General features: G+C 21.6%; 1 protein-coding gene across 1 annotated transcript; it reads right to left on the reverse strand.

The window, feature by feature from the left end:
- Positions 1–1056: 1056 nt before the first annotated feature.
- On the reverse strand, positions 1057–21981 carry Bm2585 (Uncharacterized protein; the record flags this gene model as incomplete). Its single annotated transcript, XM_043074811.1, has 39 exons — positions 1057–1188; positions 1811–1962; positions 2505–2649; positions 2724–2932; positions 3290–3466; positions 3666–3808; positions 4208–4372; positions 4716–4843; positions 5425–5604; positions 5785–5946; positions 6525–6722; positions 7011–7148; positions 7586–7675; positions 8319–8453; positions 8778–8911; positions 9119–9244; positions 9384–9549; positions 9789–9962; positions 10078–10158; positions 10433–10579; positions 11219–11329; positions 11631–11720; positions 11871–11975; positions 12811–12909; positions 13236–13354; positions 13753–13900; positions 14318–14381; positions 14744–14848; positions 16148–16233; positions 16344–16490; positions 16713–16802; positions 16924–17094; positions 17538–17699; positions 18013–18168; positions 18500–18632; positions 18860–18954; positions 19691–19860; positions 20808–20900; positions 21789–21981. 39 exons carry the CDS (start codon positions 21979–21981, stop codon positions 1057–1059), a joined length of 5319 nt encoding a protein of 1772 aa, XP_042930745.1.
- Between the last annotated feature and the right edge of the window lie 249 nt (positions 21982–22230).

The raw sequence follows: 22230 nt of genomic DNA on the forward strand, positions 1-22230 counted from the left end.
TTAACAAATAATTGAAAATTGAATCAACAATTGCTCGTAACATTTTATAATGAACAATTAGTAATAGTTGTACTGAGATAAATGAAAAAAACTAATTAATAAAATTAAAACAATAACAGAAGATAAAAAAGCAATTAAGCAAAGTAAACTGTATGAAAAATTCGCGCATAACTAATAAAAATAATTTGATCTTAAAAAGAAAAAAAAAAAAACTTAGCAAAAATTGTTATTTAACAAGTTAATTACAAAAAGTTAAATTTCAAAATTATTATTGAAGAAATTCTTTCGTTTTTTTTTAATTTTTTAAAGCGTGGAAAAAATTTAACATACAATTAACCTAAAATATATTTCACAATAAAAGAAAAAATTTTTTCTTCTATCTAATAAATTATTGTCATATAAAGTTGAGACAATACAAAAAGAATTATTATTATTATTATATCATTCCTATTATTATTATTGTCATCGGACATATAGCTAAAAATTTATAAATTAAAATTTTAAAACAAGAGAAGAAAATAAAAACAAATGTTAAATCTTATCTTTTGTGGAAGAAGTAAATTAATTAGTACTAATTAAATAGTATTACTACCTTCTCTAAATTAATTGGTACTAAAAATAAATATTTAGCAGTTAAGATTTCAAAATTTTAGATGAATTTTAGATAAAAATTGAGCGAAATCTAAATATGTGATATTGTTAAATTTAAATATGATAATAACAAATTATGGTTTAGGAATACTTAGAGGACTAATTATCAGGAAAAGAACAAATAGATTTGAAAATCTTACCTATACATATCAATTTATGAGATATCAATCAGACGGCAAAAAAGAGCACATAAAAATCTTTTTTTCTTTAAAAAAAAGGAATTAAAGAAAGTGGTTGTTAAGGTGTAAAATGTATAGTTGAACAGGTAATAATTTTTTGAATCAGATGTAATATTTTGGCACGTAAGTTAACACAAAATATAAGAATTTTAGAACATAAAACAAAATTTTTTATTTGTGAAATTTCAAATATTTTTTTTCGATATCGGTCACAATACTATTTCAGTTAACTTATTGTTGTCGTCACTGTTGTTGTTGGTGTTGTTGTCGTTGTTGTTGTTGCCGTTGTTGTTGTTGCCTTCTTTGCTTTCTTTTTTGTCCGAGGTTTTTTTGTAAGCGAGGATGTTTTATGAGAATCCTACAGGTTATATATATATTCATTTAACAGTGAGAAATTTAAAATTTTAAGAACAAAATTAGTATTATTGATTAAAACAAACTATTTATTTCTGTTAATAATTTAAATTTATTGCATAAATCTTATAAAATTTAGCTAATGTTAAAAAATTTGAATAAATTCATATGCAAATATTATTCTTTTATTTTTTAAATCAACTTGTAAATTGTTTCGCAATAATTAAACGAAAGAAACAATTATAGTTATATTACATTTTCCAGCAAATAAAAAAAAAAAAAAAACTATGTACTTGATTTTTTTTAAAGATCCATTAAAAATTCATACATTCACTTAAATCTACCAATTGTAATTCAGTTATATTTGATGTTGCAAAATATCAATTTTTAAAATTGTTAATTATTATAAAACATAATAATTACTTAATTACTTATAAACAACTTTATAGGAATAATAAATATAAACTGATCATAACTATATCGTAAACAAATACAAAATTTATTTTCTTTCATTAATGATTCAAATTCTTAATAAATTAGAAAATCTACACAAAAAAGAAAATTTTCTTAACTGTTAATATACAACAAAGATAGAAAAAAAAAAGACGAAAAACATAGCCAAATACCTTTGTTCTGTTGATTTTTTGAAGTACATCAATTTTCTGCTGAGCTTCATCGTCACGTTTAATACTTTGACTACTTTCTGACGAATTATCTCGGCATTTTTTGGAATTTGAGCGACTTAAACTTCGTCGTACACGTTCAACCAATTTTGTTTCTGACAAAAAATAAATAAATAAAAACAAAAAAAAAATTATAATTTCCGATAATTTATTTCTTTATTATAAATTTACCTATATATATATTTTTTTTTATTATAGATTTTCTTTTGCTCTTTTTTTTTTTTGTTTGTTATAAATTTAATTATACCAATAGATAAGAAAAATCGTGTATTACTGAATACTTTTCAGATTTAATAACTTAAAAGAAAATTTATGATATATTTGAAAATTTTGCTACATTTACAAATAATTTCAAATGAAATTCAAATATATTAATTAGCACTTATTATTCGATAATATAATATCAACAAATATAAACATACAGTACCAATCATTATTAATGAAATTGTTAATTAATACAATAATAATGATGAATAGTAATTAATTAAACTTATTTATAATTTAAATCATTTATAATTGAAGCTAATATGTATATCTAACTTTTTTTATGAATTGATTAAAATTTTCTTCTAAATTTTTTTTTATGAAATATTTAAAATTTTCTTTTAAATTTTTTCAAATAAAAAAATAAACATACTCATAATTTTTAATGGATTACGACTTCCACGTGATATATTACCAAATGGTGATTGACTACCCATTAATTCTTCAATATGACTAAGTGACGTATTTCGTCCAAGTACTGTTACCGCTACTGGTGACGGTGCTATGGATGTTATCATCTAAAATTAAAAAAAAATTATTTAAAAAAAAATTTCCAATCTTAAATTAATTTCAGAAAAAAAGTGTTACATACATTTTTTGTAACATTTCCAATTCCTTTTCCTATTTCCGTAGTTTCAACCGAACGTGATTTACGTATACCAAATAATGAACGTTTTGAATTTGGAAGTGTTTTTGATGCATTTGCTTCCATTGTTTCAAATGCTTTTGCCATTAAGCGTACCGATGGTTGACTACCACGTGCTAATTCAACTCGCCGAATATCATACAAAATATTCGTCCCTGTAATTAATAAATCAAATAAAAAGAAGTCTTTCATGAAATTTTTTTTTATTAAGATAAGAAAAAATTATGATATTTTATACATAATCTTATAAGTTTATTAAATTTGTAATTTTATAAATAATAAAAACAAGTTTTTTTTTTTTATCAAAAATTTTTTATATACATTTTTAACATTTCTAAATATATTATTATTTTGTGAGCAAAAAAATAATTAGTATAAATAAAAATTATCGCATTAATACGAAATAACTTCAAAAAAATAAATGAATTAAAATTGTATAAAAATTGTTATTATATTATTAAGTATTTTTAAATTAATATCACAAGTATGATTTATTTATTTTTTAGTATTACCAGTGCTATTTGTTCGTAAATGCAACGGTTCAACTGATGGATCTTCTTCACAATCATTTAGACCACATGATGAAAAATTATTATCATCGTATCGATCACGTGAAACGGAACGTGAAATACTTTTTGGAATGTAATGAAGACGACCATTTTTATCATATTCTACTGCCATTTCTTTATCTAAAATAATTTTTTTTTTCTTTAAATCTTGTGTGAATTGTAAAATTTTTCAAAAAAAAAAAAACTTATTCAATTTAGAAATATTTTAAGAACAAAACTAAAAGTAAACAAAAATTTTCATAAAGAAATAATTGTGAATGCTTATAAAATAATTTTTTATTTTCTCTTTTTTAAAAGAATTTAATAAAAATAAAATTACTAAGAATAAGTGTTGGTGGTGGATCTGGAAATGGCGAAATTTTTTTAATTGTTGTTTGTGTTCCATTAGTAATAAATTCATCCAATTGTCGAATTTCAACGGCAGAATTGCTTTCGCTTAAATGTTTTACTGTTGCTGTTAACCTAAAGTTTTGTATTTTATATTTCAAAAAAAAGTATGGAAAAAAAAATTAGTAAAATTTAATACTGTAGAAACTATAAAAATTAAAATTATCATAAAAATTAGCTAAGCAATTTTTTTTCTTTCTTTTTAACCTTCAGAATAGTAGAAATGTACACTCCGTGAATAATGATTAAATATAATTGTTATTAGCAAAAAAGAGATTAAATTATATTAAATTAAATTAAAATAAAGTGAAAAGAATAATTGTTTGCTCTATGATACATATTATTACTTTTCAATATTTTCATTAACAAATATATTATTTAGGTTATGCTTTAAAAGCAATACTTTTTTAATAGTAATACATTTAAGGTAACACTTTTAAAAGTAATAAATTAAAATAAAAAAAAAAGTAGTACTTATACGACGATGTCGGAAGTGTACTATATGAATAAAATCGAGTTGGAATTGTTGATTGCAAAGTTCCATCATGTAATGTTTGAGATGATACAACATTACCTTCGTTTGATTCATTTGTAAATAATTTTGATCGCTCATCACCTTTGTTTTGTTTTTTCTCATTGCTAAAAATTAAACATTTTTTTTTTTATAAACAATAAAAAATTACTTCTTTTCTGCGCATAGATGACAATACTTTCTAATCGTTTAATTAAAAAAAAATGACTAATTAAGCCGAGTGTATAATTTTTGCTTTAATAGATTAAATGCATTTTTAATTTAAGATTTTTTTTTTAAAAAAAAGAAAAAAAGGGGCAGTGTTCTTGTGAAAAATAATATTACATTTGATTAAAATTTAATAATTATGAACATATACCATATATTTGATTAAAATTTGATATTTGTTAACATCTATCAACATATCATAAAACAGTACCGGACAGGAAGAAAAAAAAAACAAACGGAAACCTGATCGGAAATGATTTGCATTCGTCATCTTTCATTTGTTTTAATTGTGAAACAAAAGCTTTCAAATTATTCAATATATCTTTTCCAACATTTGATGATTTATTTGGTGAATCGATTAATATTTCCAACTAAATATTAATGTTATAATTTAATTACAATATTTTTATTTACAAATGTGATAATTGATAATATTATCAATTGAAGTAATAAATTACAAGTATTGAAAATATTTATGGCAAATCACAAATTCATTCAAATAATTTTTACTCTTTTAAGTAAAATTAAATATGAACAAGTAACTAAGGAAGAAAATGCTATTAATAACGCTTCGAATTTTCATTGCTCTAAATTTTTAAAATTTAATCAAAAATTTCATCATTTAAAAATATGATAAAACAGTTAAAGAATATTAACTAATTTGGCTACAAAAACTAAAAATTGAACGTACGGAAGTATAAAAGTGAAAATAAAATATCTCTAAAATATCTTCAGAAATAATTTATACCTTCGTAAATAGTATTTAATAATATTATTTAATGCACTATTTAAATTTTAGCATATGCAATTGGATATAGTTCATAATTTTAATAATTTTTTAAAATATATATTTCATAATATTAGATAGCAATAACACTATTGAAATATTTAATGTTTCAGTCTCTTTTTTTAAAAAAGTGGCGTAAAATTGAAATAATCAAATAAATGTCACCTGTTCAATAATTAACGATAATTTATACTTTCGTGTTAATCGATGAACTTCATTTAAATTCAACAATTCTTGTAATTTTTCAACTTCATTTTCTAAAAATTCTTTTGCACCTAATTGCATATCACGTGCTTCCATCAAATTTCGTTGACTTATTTCCAACACTTTAATTTGTTCACGTAACTGAAAAAAAAAGAGCTTTTTTCTTGTTTCTTCTATTTTTAGTATTTTATCTAATTTTTTATAACATAATTTGAAAAAAAGAAGTTTTCTTTTCATAATGAATTATGCTAATTTGTAAATTTTTTTATAAAAAATAATTTTATAAAATGCAAAAAAAAAAAAAAAAAAATTTGAACATACATTTTTTGTTATTCGTTCTGATTCTTGTTGTTTTAAAATATTTTCATTCAAAATTTCATTCATTTTTGCATTTAATCGTTCCATTTCTTTTGCATAAAAATTTTGGTATTCCGCATATTTCTTTTGAACCATTTCGGCACTTTTCAGTGCACTTTCTGTCATCTATAATATATTTTTTTTTTAATTTCTATTTAAATATAAATTTAAAAAATATAATACTTTAGGAAAATGCTATATATATATATATATATATAGCATAGGATTAAAAACACTTTTTTGTATAAATAAATGATAGGAAAAAGCATTACATAATGCCATTTCAAAAAAAATAAGTATATATTACTTTAGTGTTTTGCTATTTAAATGAAACAAAAACGTTAAGTATAAAACAAATAATAGGAAGAAGAAATTTGGATTTATATTTCTTGTCTGGAATCAATTAATTATATGCACAAATTAATTGTTACATGTAAAACCTGTTAAAAATTTTATTCAATCTAATGGTATATTAAATTATTACTATTTTTTATGTGCAAAAACTTTAGAATTCTATAAGTGTAATTGAAATTAGTGAAACGAGTGAAGAAGTAATGAGAAATTCAATAATTTTATTGCAATAGCAAAGTATTTTCACATTATTGATTTATATTATTGAAGTTAGTGCTTTTTAATTAAACATTACTTGATTAAATTTAATTTAAATTAAATTAATTAGGTGTTTATCAAATTTAAACACTAACCTTAATATTTTGTTTATCATTGACAGTATTACCAGCTAAATTTGTCATCTTTTTAGGTTTAATATGTGATTTTTCAACATTCCATAGAGCACGATCAGCTTCATGTGTTTCTTTTGCTAATTTCAAATCGGCATTCAATTTGATCACTTCTTCTTTTAAATCTTTTATTTGTTTAACCCAAAAAAGAAAAACATTTACCTACATTTTAAAAATTAAATTATCTAAAATTAAATCATATACTTATAAAAAGAAAAATCATTGATTTATATTCTTAAAAAAATTAGAAAATTATAAATCAGATTATATATTTAAAAATATACTTTTTTAAATTAAATTATATAAATTATATTTAAAAAAATTGAATTAAAATTAAGCTACATCAAAATGTGATTAAATTGTAACAAAATCAAAAAGCTTTAAAATTTTTTCCAAAAATTAACGTATTTTATATAAAAGAATGAAAAAATTCGAAATTACATATCATACCATATCGATATTTCGTTGTTCTAATTCCTTAAATTGTTTCAAATCATTTTCACTGCGACGTTGTTCCTCCGACACCTTACTTTCAAATGTATGCAATGCTTCACGATGATAATCGCGATCACGTCGCGCTTGCACTAACTGATAAGCATTAATTATCATTCATTTCAATTATCACCTTTTTCAATTTATCATTCTTATCAACTACTACATTTTCTAATTATCATTTTCCTACACATATACTTTTTAATTATCACTCGTTATCATAGTTCTAATTCTTATTCGTTTTAATTGTCACACTTTTCAATTATCGTCCTTATAATTTTTTTTTTTTATAATCATATTTTAAATTGTTGTTCTTTTTAATTTTCAAATACCTTTTAATCGTTACACTTTTTTAATTGTCATACATTTTTTTTTGCTATCCTTTTATTTGCCATATTTTTTTAATTATCCTATTTTTATCATTGTTTTTAATCAGCATTATTTTCAACTGTCATTTTTTAAAATTTTTTTTTAAATGTCATAATTTTCAATTATTATTGTTAAATATTGAATAAATTATGCAATAATCACACCTGTGAATGTAATGATTTATTAGTATCTTCCATAATTCGCATTCGACTTGCGAACTTTTGTTGTAATGCATCAAATTCTACATTCCGAATCTGTAATACATATATATATATATATATATATTTTACTTTTCTTACAACAGTGCTTACTAAAAGAGAAGGTATTATGTTTATTATTAACAAATAAATATTGAAAACACCCAATTATAGAAATACCCAATTTTTAAATTATATATTACTTTTTTTGAACTTAATATGATCAAATATATCAGGGAATATTTTTATGTCATATAGAATTTAGTAATTCAGTAAAATAATAAAGTACTACTAAATAATAATAATTCATTAGAATGAACGTTGGTAAGTCAATAAAACGATAAAGTAGTATTAAATAGCAATAAATTAGTAAAATAAAATCTGGTAATACAATAAAACAATAAAGTATCATTAAATAATGATACTGAAATAGAAGTTAGTAAGTCAATAAAGTAATAAGTATTATTAAAAACACCATAGTGGTAAATTAAAACGTATAAGTGAGTTGAAAGATTTATTTTATTTCTTATTTTTTCATTGAATTGATTAAAATTTACATATTTATGTATATGTATATATACCAGTAAAGAACACTTCACATTATTTTAATAATAATGCTATATTATTATAAAACCAGAAATGAATAGCAGTGCATGTCAGTAAAGAATCACTGATGAACACCTGAAATAAATGATAGTACCTTTTCTTCCTGTTTTGCTTTATGTAATAAATCATTCTTATCTTTTGTCCATTTTTGCTGTAATGAAGCAAGTTCCATACGTAAGTCTTCATTATCACGTTTCACGCTTGATATTTCATTCGCTAGCTCTTTGTTCTAAGTAAATAAATAGCACTAATAACAAATAAATTTAATTATGAAAAAAAAAAAAAAAAAGAAAAAGGAGAGACTCTCCCTTTTATAAAATAATCTCTCTCATTCTCCATAATAAATTAAACCTTCTTTTAGAATTTAATTTTACTGAAGAAAAAAATTATGCATAATAAATATCATTAAACTAATATTTCAAAATGATAATATAATCAATTTTTTTAATATAATTAAACGAAAAAGTAATTTTTTTCAAGGAATGAAAAGAAACTATAAAATTTATTAAACAAAAAAAAAAGTGATAAAAATATAAATAATAAGAAATTAAACTTTTTTTTGTAGAATGATAATTTGATCGTTTAGATCGATGACATCATCATTTTTATGATTTGTTATTACTGGTGCTTTAGCTGATTGATGTATGATAGAAATAGATGAATTGAGATCAGGAACAATTGTTTTGCCTATCACAGTATGAAATTTTGAAAATTATTTGAATTTATAACTTTCATCGAATTTTTTTTAAGTATTTGAAAGAAACTTTTTCTTTTTTTTACTAACAAATATCAGAATCTTATCACCATAATTTTCCTTTCAGTAAAGATGAAAAGTGATAGATGATAATATTTTTAAGTTTATAGAAAAAACCACAGAAAAAGAAAAAAATGTACTATCTGTGTTATCATTTGTAGCATCTTTATTAAGTTGTTTTCTCAAATATGCTAATTCATCTTCAATCTTTTCACGTTTTTCTTGCCATATCTTTTCCTTTTTCACGTAACTGTTACGTAATTTCTCTGAAAATCTTTTTTTCATTTTTTCATTTCAACATTCAGAAAATTCTACAATAACTGAATTTTTAATATTTATTAAACTGTCAAAATATCATTTATCACTTTTCCATTTTTTTCCTTAAAATATATAATAATAACTAACCAAGATCGAGTAATGTTTCTTCTGATTTCTTCTTTAATAATGTCACTTCTAATTTTGATTTCATCCTTTCTTCAGCTAATTTTTCCTTTTCCAAGTTAAACATCGATTCTAATTTCTTATATTTGATTTCAAATTCTTTAGCAGATCTACGATTAGCTTCAATATCCTTTAAAATATAAAAGCAATAATAAACATAAATAGAAGTAGAAGAAAAAGTAAATGTTTACAAAAAAAAAAAAAAAAACAAAAAAGGATTTGCAAAAATAAATTAAAAAGAAAGAAGGACATTATTAATGGTAAATTAAAAATTTATTAAAATAAAATAAATAAATATATATATATACACTTTCACTTATTTAAAATAAATAACTGATAAAAATAATTTGAATTGAAAAATTTACTTACCTGAATTTCTCTCTTTACAACAAATAATTCTCTTTTTAATTTATCACATTTTTCATCTCTCTCCTCTATCATACGAGTTTTCTCTGCTAATGCAACAGTTCGTGATTCCAATAAATGTTCTTGCTCAATTACATTCTTTTGCGCATCATTCAATTTTGTATGTAGAATTCGAACCTTTAAAAATGATAAATGAAACGAAATACTTATTGAATTACTATAATTTCAAAACTTTAAATTCATTTGCAGTGAATTTAATTGTATTGTTTATGTCATTCATCATGATTTTTACTTCATTTTCATAGCTTTGCCTTTGCTTTTCAATTTCAGCAGTCCAACGATCTTCTGTCTGCAGAATTTGATTAGTAAGCTCCTGAAACAATAATAATATAATATTAATAGTAATAACATAATAATAACAGTAATAGTAATTAACAATAGTGAAAATAAATAACAATAATAATAATAATATAATTTCGGTAGTAATAATAATAAATTGAAGAAAATAATAATTTAAATAGTAATTTAGATGATAATAATAATAAAGAAATATAACAATAAATAATAATATCTAAACAATAACAATTACCAAAAAGGTAAGGAATATTAATAGAAAAGTGGAAATAATACGATTTTATCAATGCAACCTTATTTTTCTTCTTGTAGAAGATAATTTCATCCTTTTGTGATTCAATAAACGTTTCATTTTCTTTACATTTACTGCATGGTTTTGGCTCGGAGTTCACGTTTGCTACGTTTTTCACTGGCGAACCTCTTGCGCTTACTATATTAACCTGAAAATATCTCAAATTAATTTTTACAACAAGAGTTAATGTAAATTACATTTTCATACTTCGCTTTGTGCAAAAAAATAATTCAAAATATAATTTGCTATAAGAGAACAAATTAGGAAATAAATATTACAAATTTTAAATCAAATCATTGGAGAACGAGTGATAAATGATTAATCAATAAGCAAATTAATTACATCTAATTAAAAACACTTTAAAATTTAGAGTTATAATAAAATTAGTTGCATTTTGTTTAAATGAATGTTTAGATGAAATATTTTTGAACTTCATTTTTCTTTAAATTTTTGAAACTTTATTTTTTTGAAATTTTGAAAAATTTTTTTTAAGTTCAAAAATTTGTAGATTTCTGAACTTTATTTTATCTAAAGGAATATTTGCGTTTTCAAGCATCTTAGCATTTTGCATATTACGTTTACACTATCATTCATAAGCTATTTAATTAATGAATTCATTTAAAACGCTATTATTATCAATCCACTTTCACAACCTTTAAAAATGATAAATGAAACGAACTATTTATTGAATTACTTTAACTTCCACAAGAAAAATATTTTTATGCTAATTAACTGAAGTTTACTACATTTTAAAAATTAAATCAACAACAACAAAAAAAGCGAAAACTTTATGTGCTTCGAGTAACTGATGAACGTTATTTAGTTCGGACATCACACTTGCTAATTCAGCAATAATTGTCGCGCTATTGTCTTTAGATAATGAGCGCCGTCGTTCGTCCTTAAAAGAAATTTGTGTTAATATGAAATGCTAAAAATTTTACTCATTTATTATCATTAATTAATAATTAATGATGCGTTTCATCAAGAAAGAATGAATAATTCAGCTTTCTTTTCTTAACCATAAAATGATCTATTTAAAATATTCATCTGATTGATTTATTACAAATTATTTATAAGTATTAATTAAAATTATTGGATTAACATAATTTACAAACATTAGTGTTTTAGGACAAATGAATGATTATTCTTCTAATTAGTAGATTATAAATTATTTAATTCTTTTAGTTTAGTAAATTTGCCTTTTGTGCACTATCAATTTTTTCAATTTGTTTGCAAATTCGATTTGTTTGTGCTTCTACCGATGCAAGTACTTCACAACATTGTTCAATCTGCAAAAGCAACTTTTCCAAAAATTGCAAATTAGCCATTATTCAACTAACATTAAAAAAATTCTTTCTAATTCCACACACAAAAAAAAAAAAATACGGAAAATGAAAAAAGAAAGAAACTAAATGTAATTAATTATATTCCATTTTAACCTCATCCGTAGTAGCACTGTCAATTTGTGAGCAACTGATAGCATTTTTGGCTTTTTGTTCACTTAACTGTCTTTCAAGTTCTTCACATTTGTTCTTTAACGAGTCCTTTAAAAAAAAAAAAGAAAATGAAATTTTCATGCTAATTTGCATTAATGAAAAAATAAAAATACCAAATGGTTTTCTTTTCTAACTAAAATTATTTTTTTTCCAAAAAGTTTGATTTATTATATTTAATAATAATGATTAGATCAAATTTTTGAATGACTTATGATTATAGTTAGAAAAAATTATGCATTTAATAAATTAAGTTTTCGTTTAAAATTTGAATGAATCATTATTATTTAATGGAGTGAATTAAATTTATAATAAAATGTAAATTATTAGTTATAAGGAATATTTCTGTATCTAAAATCATAATTCATTAAAGACATTACTATCTAATAGAATAAACTAAATTTTCAAGGTGAAAATTATTAGATATAACAAATCTTTCTCTAAGATGCTAATTTTTTTTTAAAAAAAAAGCTAAATAAATTGTTATTATTGAATAGAATAAATTGAAATTTTCAATAAAAACAAATTATTAGACATAGCGAAACTTCATTATTTTCATAAGAAATATAAGAAATGACAAAAAAAAATTACAAAAAAAAAGAAAATAAATTAAGCTTAGAATATTATATGAAATAAGGAAAATCATTCAAACGCCAATTTTTTATTCTCCTTTTAAATTACAACTAAATAAAATGTTAGCATTGAAAAAAAAATTGAGAAGATGAGAATTAAATAAAAAATACTTTAAAATATAGCATAAATTTATTTAATTGTAAATTATAATTTTAAAAAAAAGTTACAAAAAGTTTTTGGCTAATAAAAATTTATTACATTAATGAAAATTAAATCAAAAACAATGCAATTTTTTTCCACTGCTTTGGCTTACCGTATATGCTGCTTCATTGCTACCTTCTTTGACAATTCGCCGATGAAGATTTGAACAACGATCATTCACCAATAAAAGTTGATTATTCAATAATTCCACCTTAACAAATTTACAAAATCACAAGTGCTTCGTTTTCTTCCGTCGTTTTCGCATTAGCAAGTAATTTTTTAAAATAATTCTAATCAAAACTTGCCTTTAACTTCAAAATATTATAGAAAAAATTTTTAGCTGATTAAATAAACTAATTAACTAGTACCAATTAGCTTATTTAATGCTATAACAATTATCAATATAAGTTGTTTTTTTTTTTTCGACAGCATTTCGTTTCCGCATACAATTAGAAGAAAAAAGATGTTTGTGACAGTCATTAAAAATTCATATTAAATTAAAATTATAATCTGAATTTTGATAAAAGATAAGATAACCTTTGTAGCCATAGAGATTAACTTTTGATTATCTGATTGAAGCATCATTCGTTTTAACTCCATCAGTTCATTTTCAATAATTCTTTTATGTTCTTTTTCTATTCTTAATTCAGTTTGAGCTAAAATTAACTTTTCTTTTTTAAATTAAATGCTTACCTTTGCCTGGTTTATTTCATTATTCGATTAACCAGAAAATATGCAAATAATTCATTAAGTATAAGCTTTTGTTTTTTAAATGCAACATTTCTAAAATTTCCAAAACTTCTAAATAAAAAAAAAAGTAAAAATCTCAAAAAGAGAAAAATATTTAAACATCATAAATTGCCTAGATTATATCATTAGCGAGAAAATACATCAATAATTTATTAAGAATAGAATTTTTTAAATATAAATTATTTAAATAAAAAAAAGTAAAATTTTGAACTTCAAATATTTTAAACATTATAAATTTGATAAAGAAACAAATTGAATTTTTCAATACTTCGTCTTTTTAGAAAAAAAAAAAGAAGAAACGAACATTTTTCGGACGGTATTGATGAATTAAGTTCACTTTGTTGTTTAAGTTTTAATGATAAATCTAAATTTTTACGTTCTAATTCACTAATTGTTCCCATTAATTTGCCAATATCACGCTGCATTTCTGGTGGTACTTCAAATTGTTTCGCCTTTAAAATTAAAAAAAAAGAAAGAAAAGAAAAAGACAAAAATTTTTGTTGTTTTTTCTGAAAAAAAATTGTTCCTTTTTTTACTTAAATCATATATTTGAAAAAAAAATATTAGCACAAATATAATCATAAATTTGAAAAGTTTTTTCAATAATTTTATTCTTCAACCTTTTTTTATCTTATCATAATTTATCAAATATGAAATGAGTAAGTTCATATTTGATAAATTATGATCAATAGATTTAACAACCTAAAAAAAAATTTTTTTTTCAACTAAATTAGTACCATAAAAGGATTATTTTTCATATTTTTTATAGTTAACTAAAGCTGTACCTTTATCACTTTGTAATTTAATTAAACAGCAAGAAAAAAAAAAAAAAAACAATATGATATTAATAAGATAGCCTCAAAACTTACTCGTCCATTAACAATTTCTTCATTTTCCAAATATTTTTTTGAATCCATTTCCATTTCCATAATTCTATGAATACAAATAATTATTTATATTTGCGAATTAAATGGTTAAAGAAAAGAAAGAAGCGAATATTTAAAAATGAGTTAATATGTTAATTAAAAGTGATAATAATATTGATAAAAAAAAATTATAAAATTGTTAACCCAGTTTTTCTAGTATTTTATAAATTTTTTGCAAGTGCAAAATAGTAATTGATATGAATGTTAATAATTTGAAAGTTAGAATAATGGCAAAAAGAAAAATAATTATAATAAATAATAGAAATGTTTGTAAATAATAAATTAACTTTGTAAACAACACTCATGCAATAATAGCTAAATGAAAAAGGGAAAAAAGCAAAATGTTTTTTTTTTTTTGCTTTTTTTTACTTCTTTGAAAGATGAATATTTTTCTTTTCCAAACGTTCTACTTTGGTTGACAAATGCTCCATTTCATGTTCAGCCAATTCCAATTGCATTTGTGCATGACCTTCACTGAAACTTCGATGACCTTTCACTAATATCTATCTTTAAATATAAATTTAACTTATTGTTAGCTACGTTTAAGTATAAACTTAACTTTCAGTGTGTGTTTGAGTAAATTTAACTATTATTGGCGTGTGTTTAAAAAAATTTAACTTGTTATCATTAAATTGAAAACTTATCATTATTAAAAATTATTGGTGTATGTATAAATAAATTTAGCCTACTATTATTAAATTTAACTTATCACTAGAATATGTTCATAAATTTAACTGACTTAAATAAATTTAATTTATGTTGTATGGTTTTTTTTTCTGTCCAACCCAAATTGATATGAATGTTATTGAGTGATAAAAAAATGGCAGAAAAAATTTAAAAATTTTGGTTATAATTTAAATGATTGATTTTTAATGATAACTTTTTTCTTATTATTATTAATAAATGATTATCCATTTTATTATTCATTGATTTTTCCTTATTAATGAATGGTTAATTATATTTTAATTTAATTTTACTTTAATTTTTACTAATTATTAGTTTATACTCTTAATGAATCATTAATTGCATTATCATTTCATATTTTATTATATGAATCATTAGTTTTTTTATCAATAAATAATTAATTGTCATTTTATTTTTTTAGTTTTATTCATTTAATCAATCATTGCTTGTTTCATTCAATATTAAACTCTTTTAAAAGTGCATTAAAAAGTTATTATCATTTATAACACATTATTTACCGTTATTAAAAAGATTAATATTTAATTATCATAAACATTTAAGTTTTTGAAAAGTGAACAATTCTTTTCAACCATATTGCTATCAGTTAGTACAATTGTTAATAAATAAGTTGAAAAAAAATAGGAAAGAAAAACAAAATATGATGCATTGTATTATTTAAAAAATTATGATGAGTGATATCATATCTTATTACTATATTATGTGATGTATTGAAAGAAAAATATAAAAATTATAAAATTAAATATATCAATGATAAGTGATTAAAATTTGAGCAATTGCTAATATTTATTATACACTGTTAAAGAAAAAAAAAACATGCATATTATTATCAGTTGTGCAAAATTGTATAATGTCAATTTAGTTCATTAATATTTTCTAATTTATTTAAATTCAGATTTTTTTTATTAAATTATTTTATTTTGCTCGCATGTAGTTACTCAAATAAAAATATGAAATTGTAAGTAAATTGTATAAATATTGTAAAAGTGAAGTTAAATTGATTACGGAATAAAATTTAAATGATTTGTTCTTTTTTTTTTTTGCATTTGTAAAAATATTGAAATTTTTTACCTGAATGATCGTATCATTGGTGGTCTTTTAACTGTCTTCAATCGTGATAACTTCCTTAATAATTCTTCATTCTCATTTTCAACATCCTAAAAAAAAAATTTTTTTTTAAAAGCATAAAGCATTTTGTTTACTTATTTTTTTAAAACATAAACTACAAAGCATTTTTTAAGTGTTTTTTTAAAGAAATTTTACTAACTTGTAATCTAAGTTGTGTTCGGCGCAAATCTTCTTCAGCAAACTTTAACTGATCTCTCAAATCTGCTTCACGTTCTAATATATCATGTATTTCTTTACTGTTATTAGAATTAATTGAATTATTCGACACATCAGTAGTACTTCTTTTCTGTAAAATGCAAAGAGAATTCAAAAAAAAAAAAAATTTTTTTTTCCTCAATTATTTACTGAAATTTTTAATAAATACCATTATTTTTGTATGTATTAGGATTTTTTATATGATTTCGAATAAATAATATCAATAAAAAACAATGATTTTAATATGGAATTAATATGTGTATTAACTGAAGTTGAAATCCTAAAAAAAAAAAGAATTATTAGACAAGAATACTGTTTGTTGTTCTGCTCGATTTCGTGCTTCTCTCCATTTATTTTGCGTTTGTAATTCACGAATTTTATCTTTCATATAAAAAACTTCGTCCTATAAAAAAAAAAAAAAATAGATAAATAACAATGATTTTAATATGGAACTAATGTATGCATTGATTAAAATGAAAGTGTCAATTAATCAAGTATCACTATTACAACTCCAATTATCTTACCTCTAATTTATATCGCTTCTCTTCAGCATTTTCAAGTTCATTATGCAATCTAACAGAAACTTCTTTAGCAATTCTTAACTCTGATTCTAATTCTTTTATTCGTATTGCATCTAATTGCTTTCCGGTTGTCTGTAATCCATTACCGGTTGCAGATGAAGCTTCCAGGAGATCCTGTAAAAATTAAAAGAAGAAACTGAACGGAAATTTATTGCTGAAATACAGTAACAATACTATTTAATATTTCATATGCATTCTCAAGTTCAAAATAATTTTATCATCTCGAAAGCAAAAAAAAAATTTAATTTTACACAGCAAAAATTTTTCAAACTTTTTACTACTTTACTAAAGTTATTGAGAAACTTTACTTGCATATTTTAATTTAAAATTTTTAACTTTTATTACTGATGCAATAAAATAAATTTGAAAACAAAAGAGACTGTAAGATTATCTTAACTATCTTTTACTTGCTGGATTTTGAAAAATTTAATAATACCTTATTCAATTATCATTACTTTTATTTAAATTTGAAGACTTCATTTTTTGAATAATTTATTTAGTAAGATTATTTCGAATTCTTTAATAGTGTTAATAATATGAAAAAAAGAATTATATACTTTCACTTTAGCTTCAAGATGTTGCTTTTTAGCGTCAACTTCTTCACGCATGCGTTCAGATTTTCGAAGTTTAAATTGTAATATTCGACAATTCTTTGCGTTTTGCTCCAATTCACGTTGAAGTTCACGAAATTCTTCAATTTCCTCCTCGCGATATTGATCCTTTAAAAAAAAAAAAAAAAAAAAAAACAAATGAATAAATAATTATTCTAACATAAATGACATAAATAAAATTATTAAATGTCATTTAAAAATAAAAATTAATAGAAAATTGAAAATTATCAAAATGTATGTGTAAGTAGAAAAAAAATCTAAAATCTTTTTCACATCTAATTATTTATATCAAATTAATATGAAATGAATTTACTATCATTTACATATTTTATCATTCAACTATTATTCATCATAATAAAACTTATCAAATATTGACAAAAAAAAAGAAAATATGAAATTAATACACTTAGTATATACTAACTTGCATTTCTTCAATTTCTTGCTGCAAATCCTTAATATCAGCTTTTAATGATTCATTCTCTTCCATTAATTCATCACATAATGATTCCGAAGCTTTCAATTTTTCCGCCAATTTTACATTCATTTCATTACGATTATCATTTGAGCTTTCACATTCCTGTTTATTGAAATTATTTAACAAAAAAATAATTTAATATCAATACACTTTTATAAAAAAAATTTAAAAAAGCATTAGTAAGAAATTCAAATTGATTAAATTTTTAATCCTCAAAAATTTAGAAATAAATAACCCAATTCATTTATTTTATAATCTTTATCATATACTAGAAATATTAGCCTGAATCCATTTAATATGAAGTGAATTTACTTTTCTTCATTGATTATAAAATAATATATTTTATAATCAAAAAAAAAAAAAAATTTAATCAATAAAAAAACACGATAAAATTGATCATTAATCATGTCAAATAATAAATTTAAAATATTACCTGTAATTCTCGAAGTTCACATTTTAGTACGGTATTTTCATCACGATAATCTTGAATGCAATTTTCTGCTTCCGCTAATCTCTCTTCCAGCATTTCAACCAGTGATTCATCATTTGAGTTTTGACATTTTTCTCTTCAAAAAAGAATTCTTACCACATTTTTAAGAAACAATTATAATTATTTCATTTACTTGCAAACCTAATTTATTGCCTTGCATAATTTACAATTAATATAATTTTATGATTAATGATTGTTTTTAAATGAAGAAGATTGTTTTTCAAAATTTATGCATATAAATTGTGGTAGCAAAAAAAAAAAATTTTTATTCTAATATTTATTTGTTTTGAAAAAATTTCAAACTTTCGTATTGTCCATTTTTGTCGTTCTTCTTTTAATTTAATTACTTCTTCTCTCAGATGTGCTATTTCTGCTTTCATCATTGTTGTATCAAAATTCTAAATAAAAAATAATTTTTTTTTTTTTGTAATTATTGAATTATTTTAGCAAGCTTAATAAGTCATTTTAATATTTCAAATTCATTCTTCTATTGTGTTATTATATATCATTTACCTCAAATATTTTTTCTTGAACTAATAGAATAATTTAGCCAATACAACTTGTTATAACGGAAGGGAAAAAAATAATAATTTAGAAATAATTCTGAAAAATAACTTTATAGAAAAAAGTTTTTTTTTTAATTTAGAAACAATTCCAAATAATAAATTTGCATATTTTTTTCACACTGTCTTAACTTTTCCCCTATATATTGGACTTTTTTTTTTGAATAATCTTGAAAAATTTAGAGTCCTTGTTTTAAAAAAAGAAAGTATTGCATTAATGAATTTCATTAATATTAAAAAACCTTTATTTGCATAATTAAATCATTGATAATATCTGATTTTAGCATTTTTTTTTTGGATATAGTTAAAAACAAAAAATAAACATCAGGAAAATTGAATAATAAATAAATAAATAAAGCCGCAGATGTAATATACATATAATTCATATTGCATGTATTGTTTGAAAATAATTGATAACAAAAATAAACAGCAAAAAAAAAATTAGAAAAAGAAAAGCTATAAACTTCAATTCATATTATATGTAATGCTAAAATTGTAAGCACTTATTTCTAAAAATAATTGATTTGTTCAAATTCAAAAAAAGCTCTAAGTAAAATAATAATTAACAAACCATATCATTTTCCACAGGTGTAATTGCTCGATCATCATCTTGAATACTTTCAGAAATTGCTGTAATCATACTTTTTGTATCTGATATGCTTTCAGGTGATTTTTCAGTTGAAATATCCTTTGAATTAGCTGATTTATATGATGTATATGATGTTGTATCGTCTTCAGTACCTTAAAAAAAAATTTTCTGAAAAAATTTTTGTAATTAATAAAAATAATTGAAATTCGAAAGAAGATTTTTTGAAAAAATAAACCTATGCTAAAAAAAAGCAAATGCAAATTAACGAAAAGTGAGCATTTTTTCTTCAACCGGTATTGTAATTAATTAGTATAATTGTTGATAAATAAGTAGAAGAAGAAAAAAGGACTAAAAATGAATACAAATTATTTCATTGAATAAATTGAATATAAATAAATTACAATACGCATTGAATATATTGAAAAAAAGAACAAAATAAAAAAAAAAAAAAAGAATTAAGATTGAATATTGGACATAAGTTTTTATCAGTTTGGTAAATTGAATACAATTAAATATATTTTATTGAATATAAATAATTAGAATTAAGAGAACGAGAGATGTATGATATGTTGAAGTTATCTATCTATAAGTGAAATAAAATGATTCTATATCAGTTGCTGATTGAAGAATTTAGAAGAATGGATTGAAATATGAGTAGTGAGATATGTTTAAACTTCATATTCGCAAATAATAAAGTTAACAAATCAAGTGTCTCAATTTGTCATGCATAAATGTATAAGCTAACTAAACTAAATTAACTAACTAAGTAAGTAAACTAACTAACTATCCGACTGAGTAAGTAACTAAGTAACTAAACTAATCTAAACCAAACTGAAAATAAATTAACTGTCTTATCAGTTAATTATGCTTAATTGATTTTGGTTTTTTTTTTTTTTTTTTTTTATTTGATTATTTTTTTTTTTAATTTGGTTATCTGTTCATGTAGCACTAAATTCTTCTAAAAAAAAAATACATTCGAAAATGATTAAAAAAGGGAGAGAAAAAAAAAATGCTAAAAGATGAGTAACATTTGACTCAAAATTTTTGAAAAAAAAAAGTTATGTTTCTAATGATTTCTTAATTTTATCATTTTGCTAACCTTCAGTAACATGTTCCGGAGCACCGTTATCCGGCACAGTTGTTGTTTTATCACGCCAGGAACGTCGCTTTTCTCGACTTCGTTCTTTTGTAGCTAAAAATTTTAAAAATGAATAAAATTTTTTACTACTGAATTTTTCTTCTTTTAAACCATATGGAAATAATCAAATTAATGATAATAGTCTTATTTGTACGATTGAAGAAAGACTTTTATCAAATTTTTTATCATTTTATCAATGAAATTCAAGAGTTAAAATTAGCAGCTACTGCTGAAATAACTAAGTAAGTATTTCTATCAATTTGCAGATAACTACTGATTACATGATGGATGATCTAATGCCACTGATAAAAAAATTTATGATAAATCAGCATTTTAAGAAATGTTTATTAACTATTTTTTGATTATTTAAAGAAATGCTAACAATTAAAAGATATCTTAATGTGCTTCCGTTTTTGTATTTATCATTTATTGTCATTTCATACTGATTTAGCTGATTATTCTGCTTTACATTTAATCTCATTTTAGTTTGATAACATCTTTACTTCAGTTTTGTAATTGAAATAAAAAAGATGAAATTTTGTTAATAAATATATAATTATATGTAAATAAAAAATTTCTTAATTATTTTTCATAAAAAAGAAAACGATAAGAATGTAAAAAATGAGCATACAAAATAAATGATTAAATCAACAATGTTGTCAGTGAATTAATCAATGCTATCAATAATTTTCTAATTTGTAAAAAATACAAGAAAAAAACTTTTAAGCAATAATATACATATATATGCAAAAAAAAAAAAAAAAAAAATTGAAGGACTAGGAACGAAAGATAAATGATAAGATTAATTTTTGTTATTAATAATATTATTCAGTTCAAAAATCTTCGGATATTATTTCAGGTCTTATCAAATTAATGATATTAATTCAAGAATGTGCGTTTTTTCCATTTTTTTCTTTTTCTTTCTTTTTTTTAATAACTTACTATTTAAAGTAACAAGAGATTCTTGTTGTTGTTTCTGATTGGTAGAATTGTTATCAGTGTTATTACTGATAATGGCCGTCCTTTCGGTGTCATTTTTCACGTCATGCTTTGAACGTAAACTGAAACAGTTCTTGCAGCGTTCACGTAGATATATTTGAGGTTCAAAGCCTGAACAGGACGCCTCAGATGACATCACTGAAATATTCATGAAACAATTATAATTTTGTTAGAGTTGTAATGAGGTTTCGTGTTTTCTTTTTCACGATAATTTATTCAATTTAATTTATTATAATTTATTTATAATACTTCTTTATAAATTACATCAATTTTAAGTGATTAATGAATAATGTTTATAAGTTAAACATCCCAAATTAGACATTTCGTTTTCTTTTTTTTGTTTGATATTTTTTTGTCAGTTATTTTACAATTATGATTTGCAGAA

Source organism: Brugia malayi (genome assembly GCF_000002995.4).
Source record: "Brugia malayi strain FR3 genome assembly, contig: Bm_v4_ChrX_scaffold_001, whole genome shotgun sequence".
Classification (NCBI taxonomy): Eukaryota; Metazoa; Nematoda; class Chromadorea; order Rhabditida; family Onchocercidae; genus Brugia; species Brugia malayi.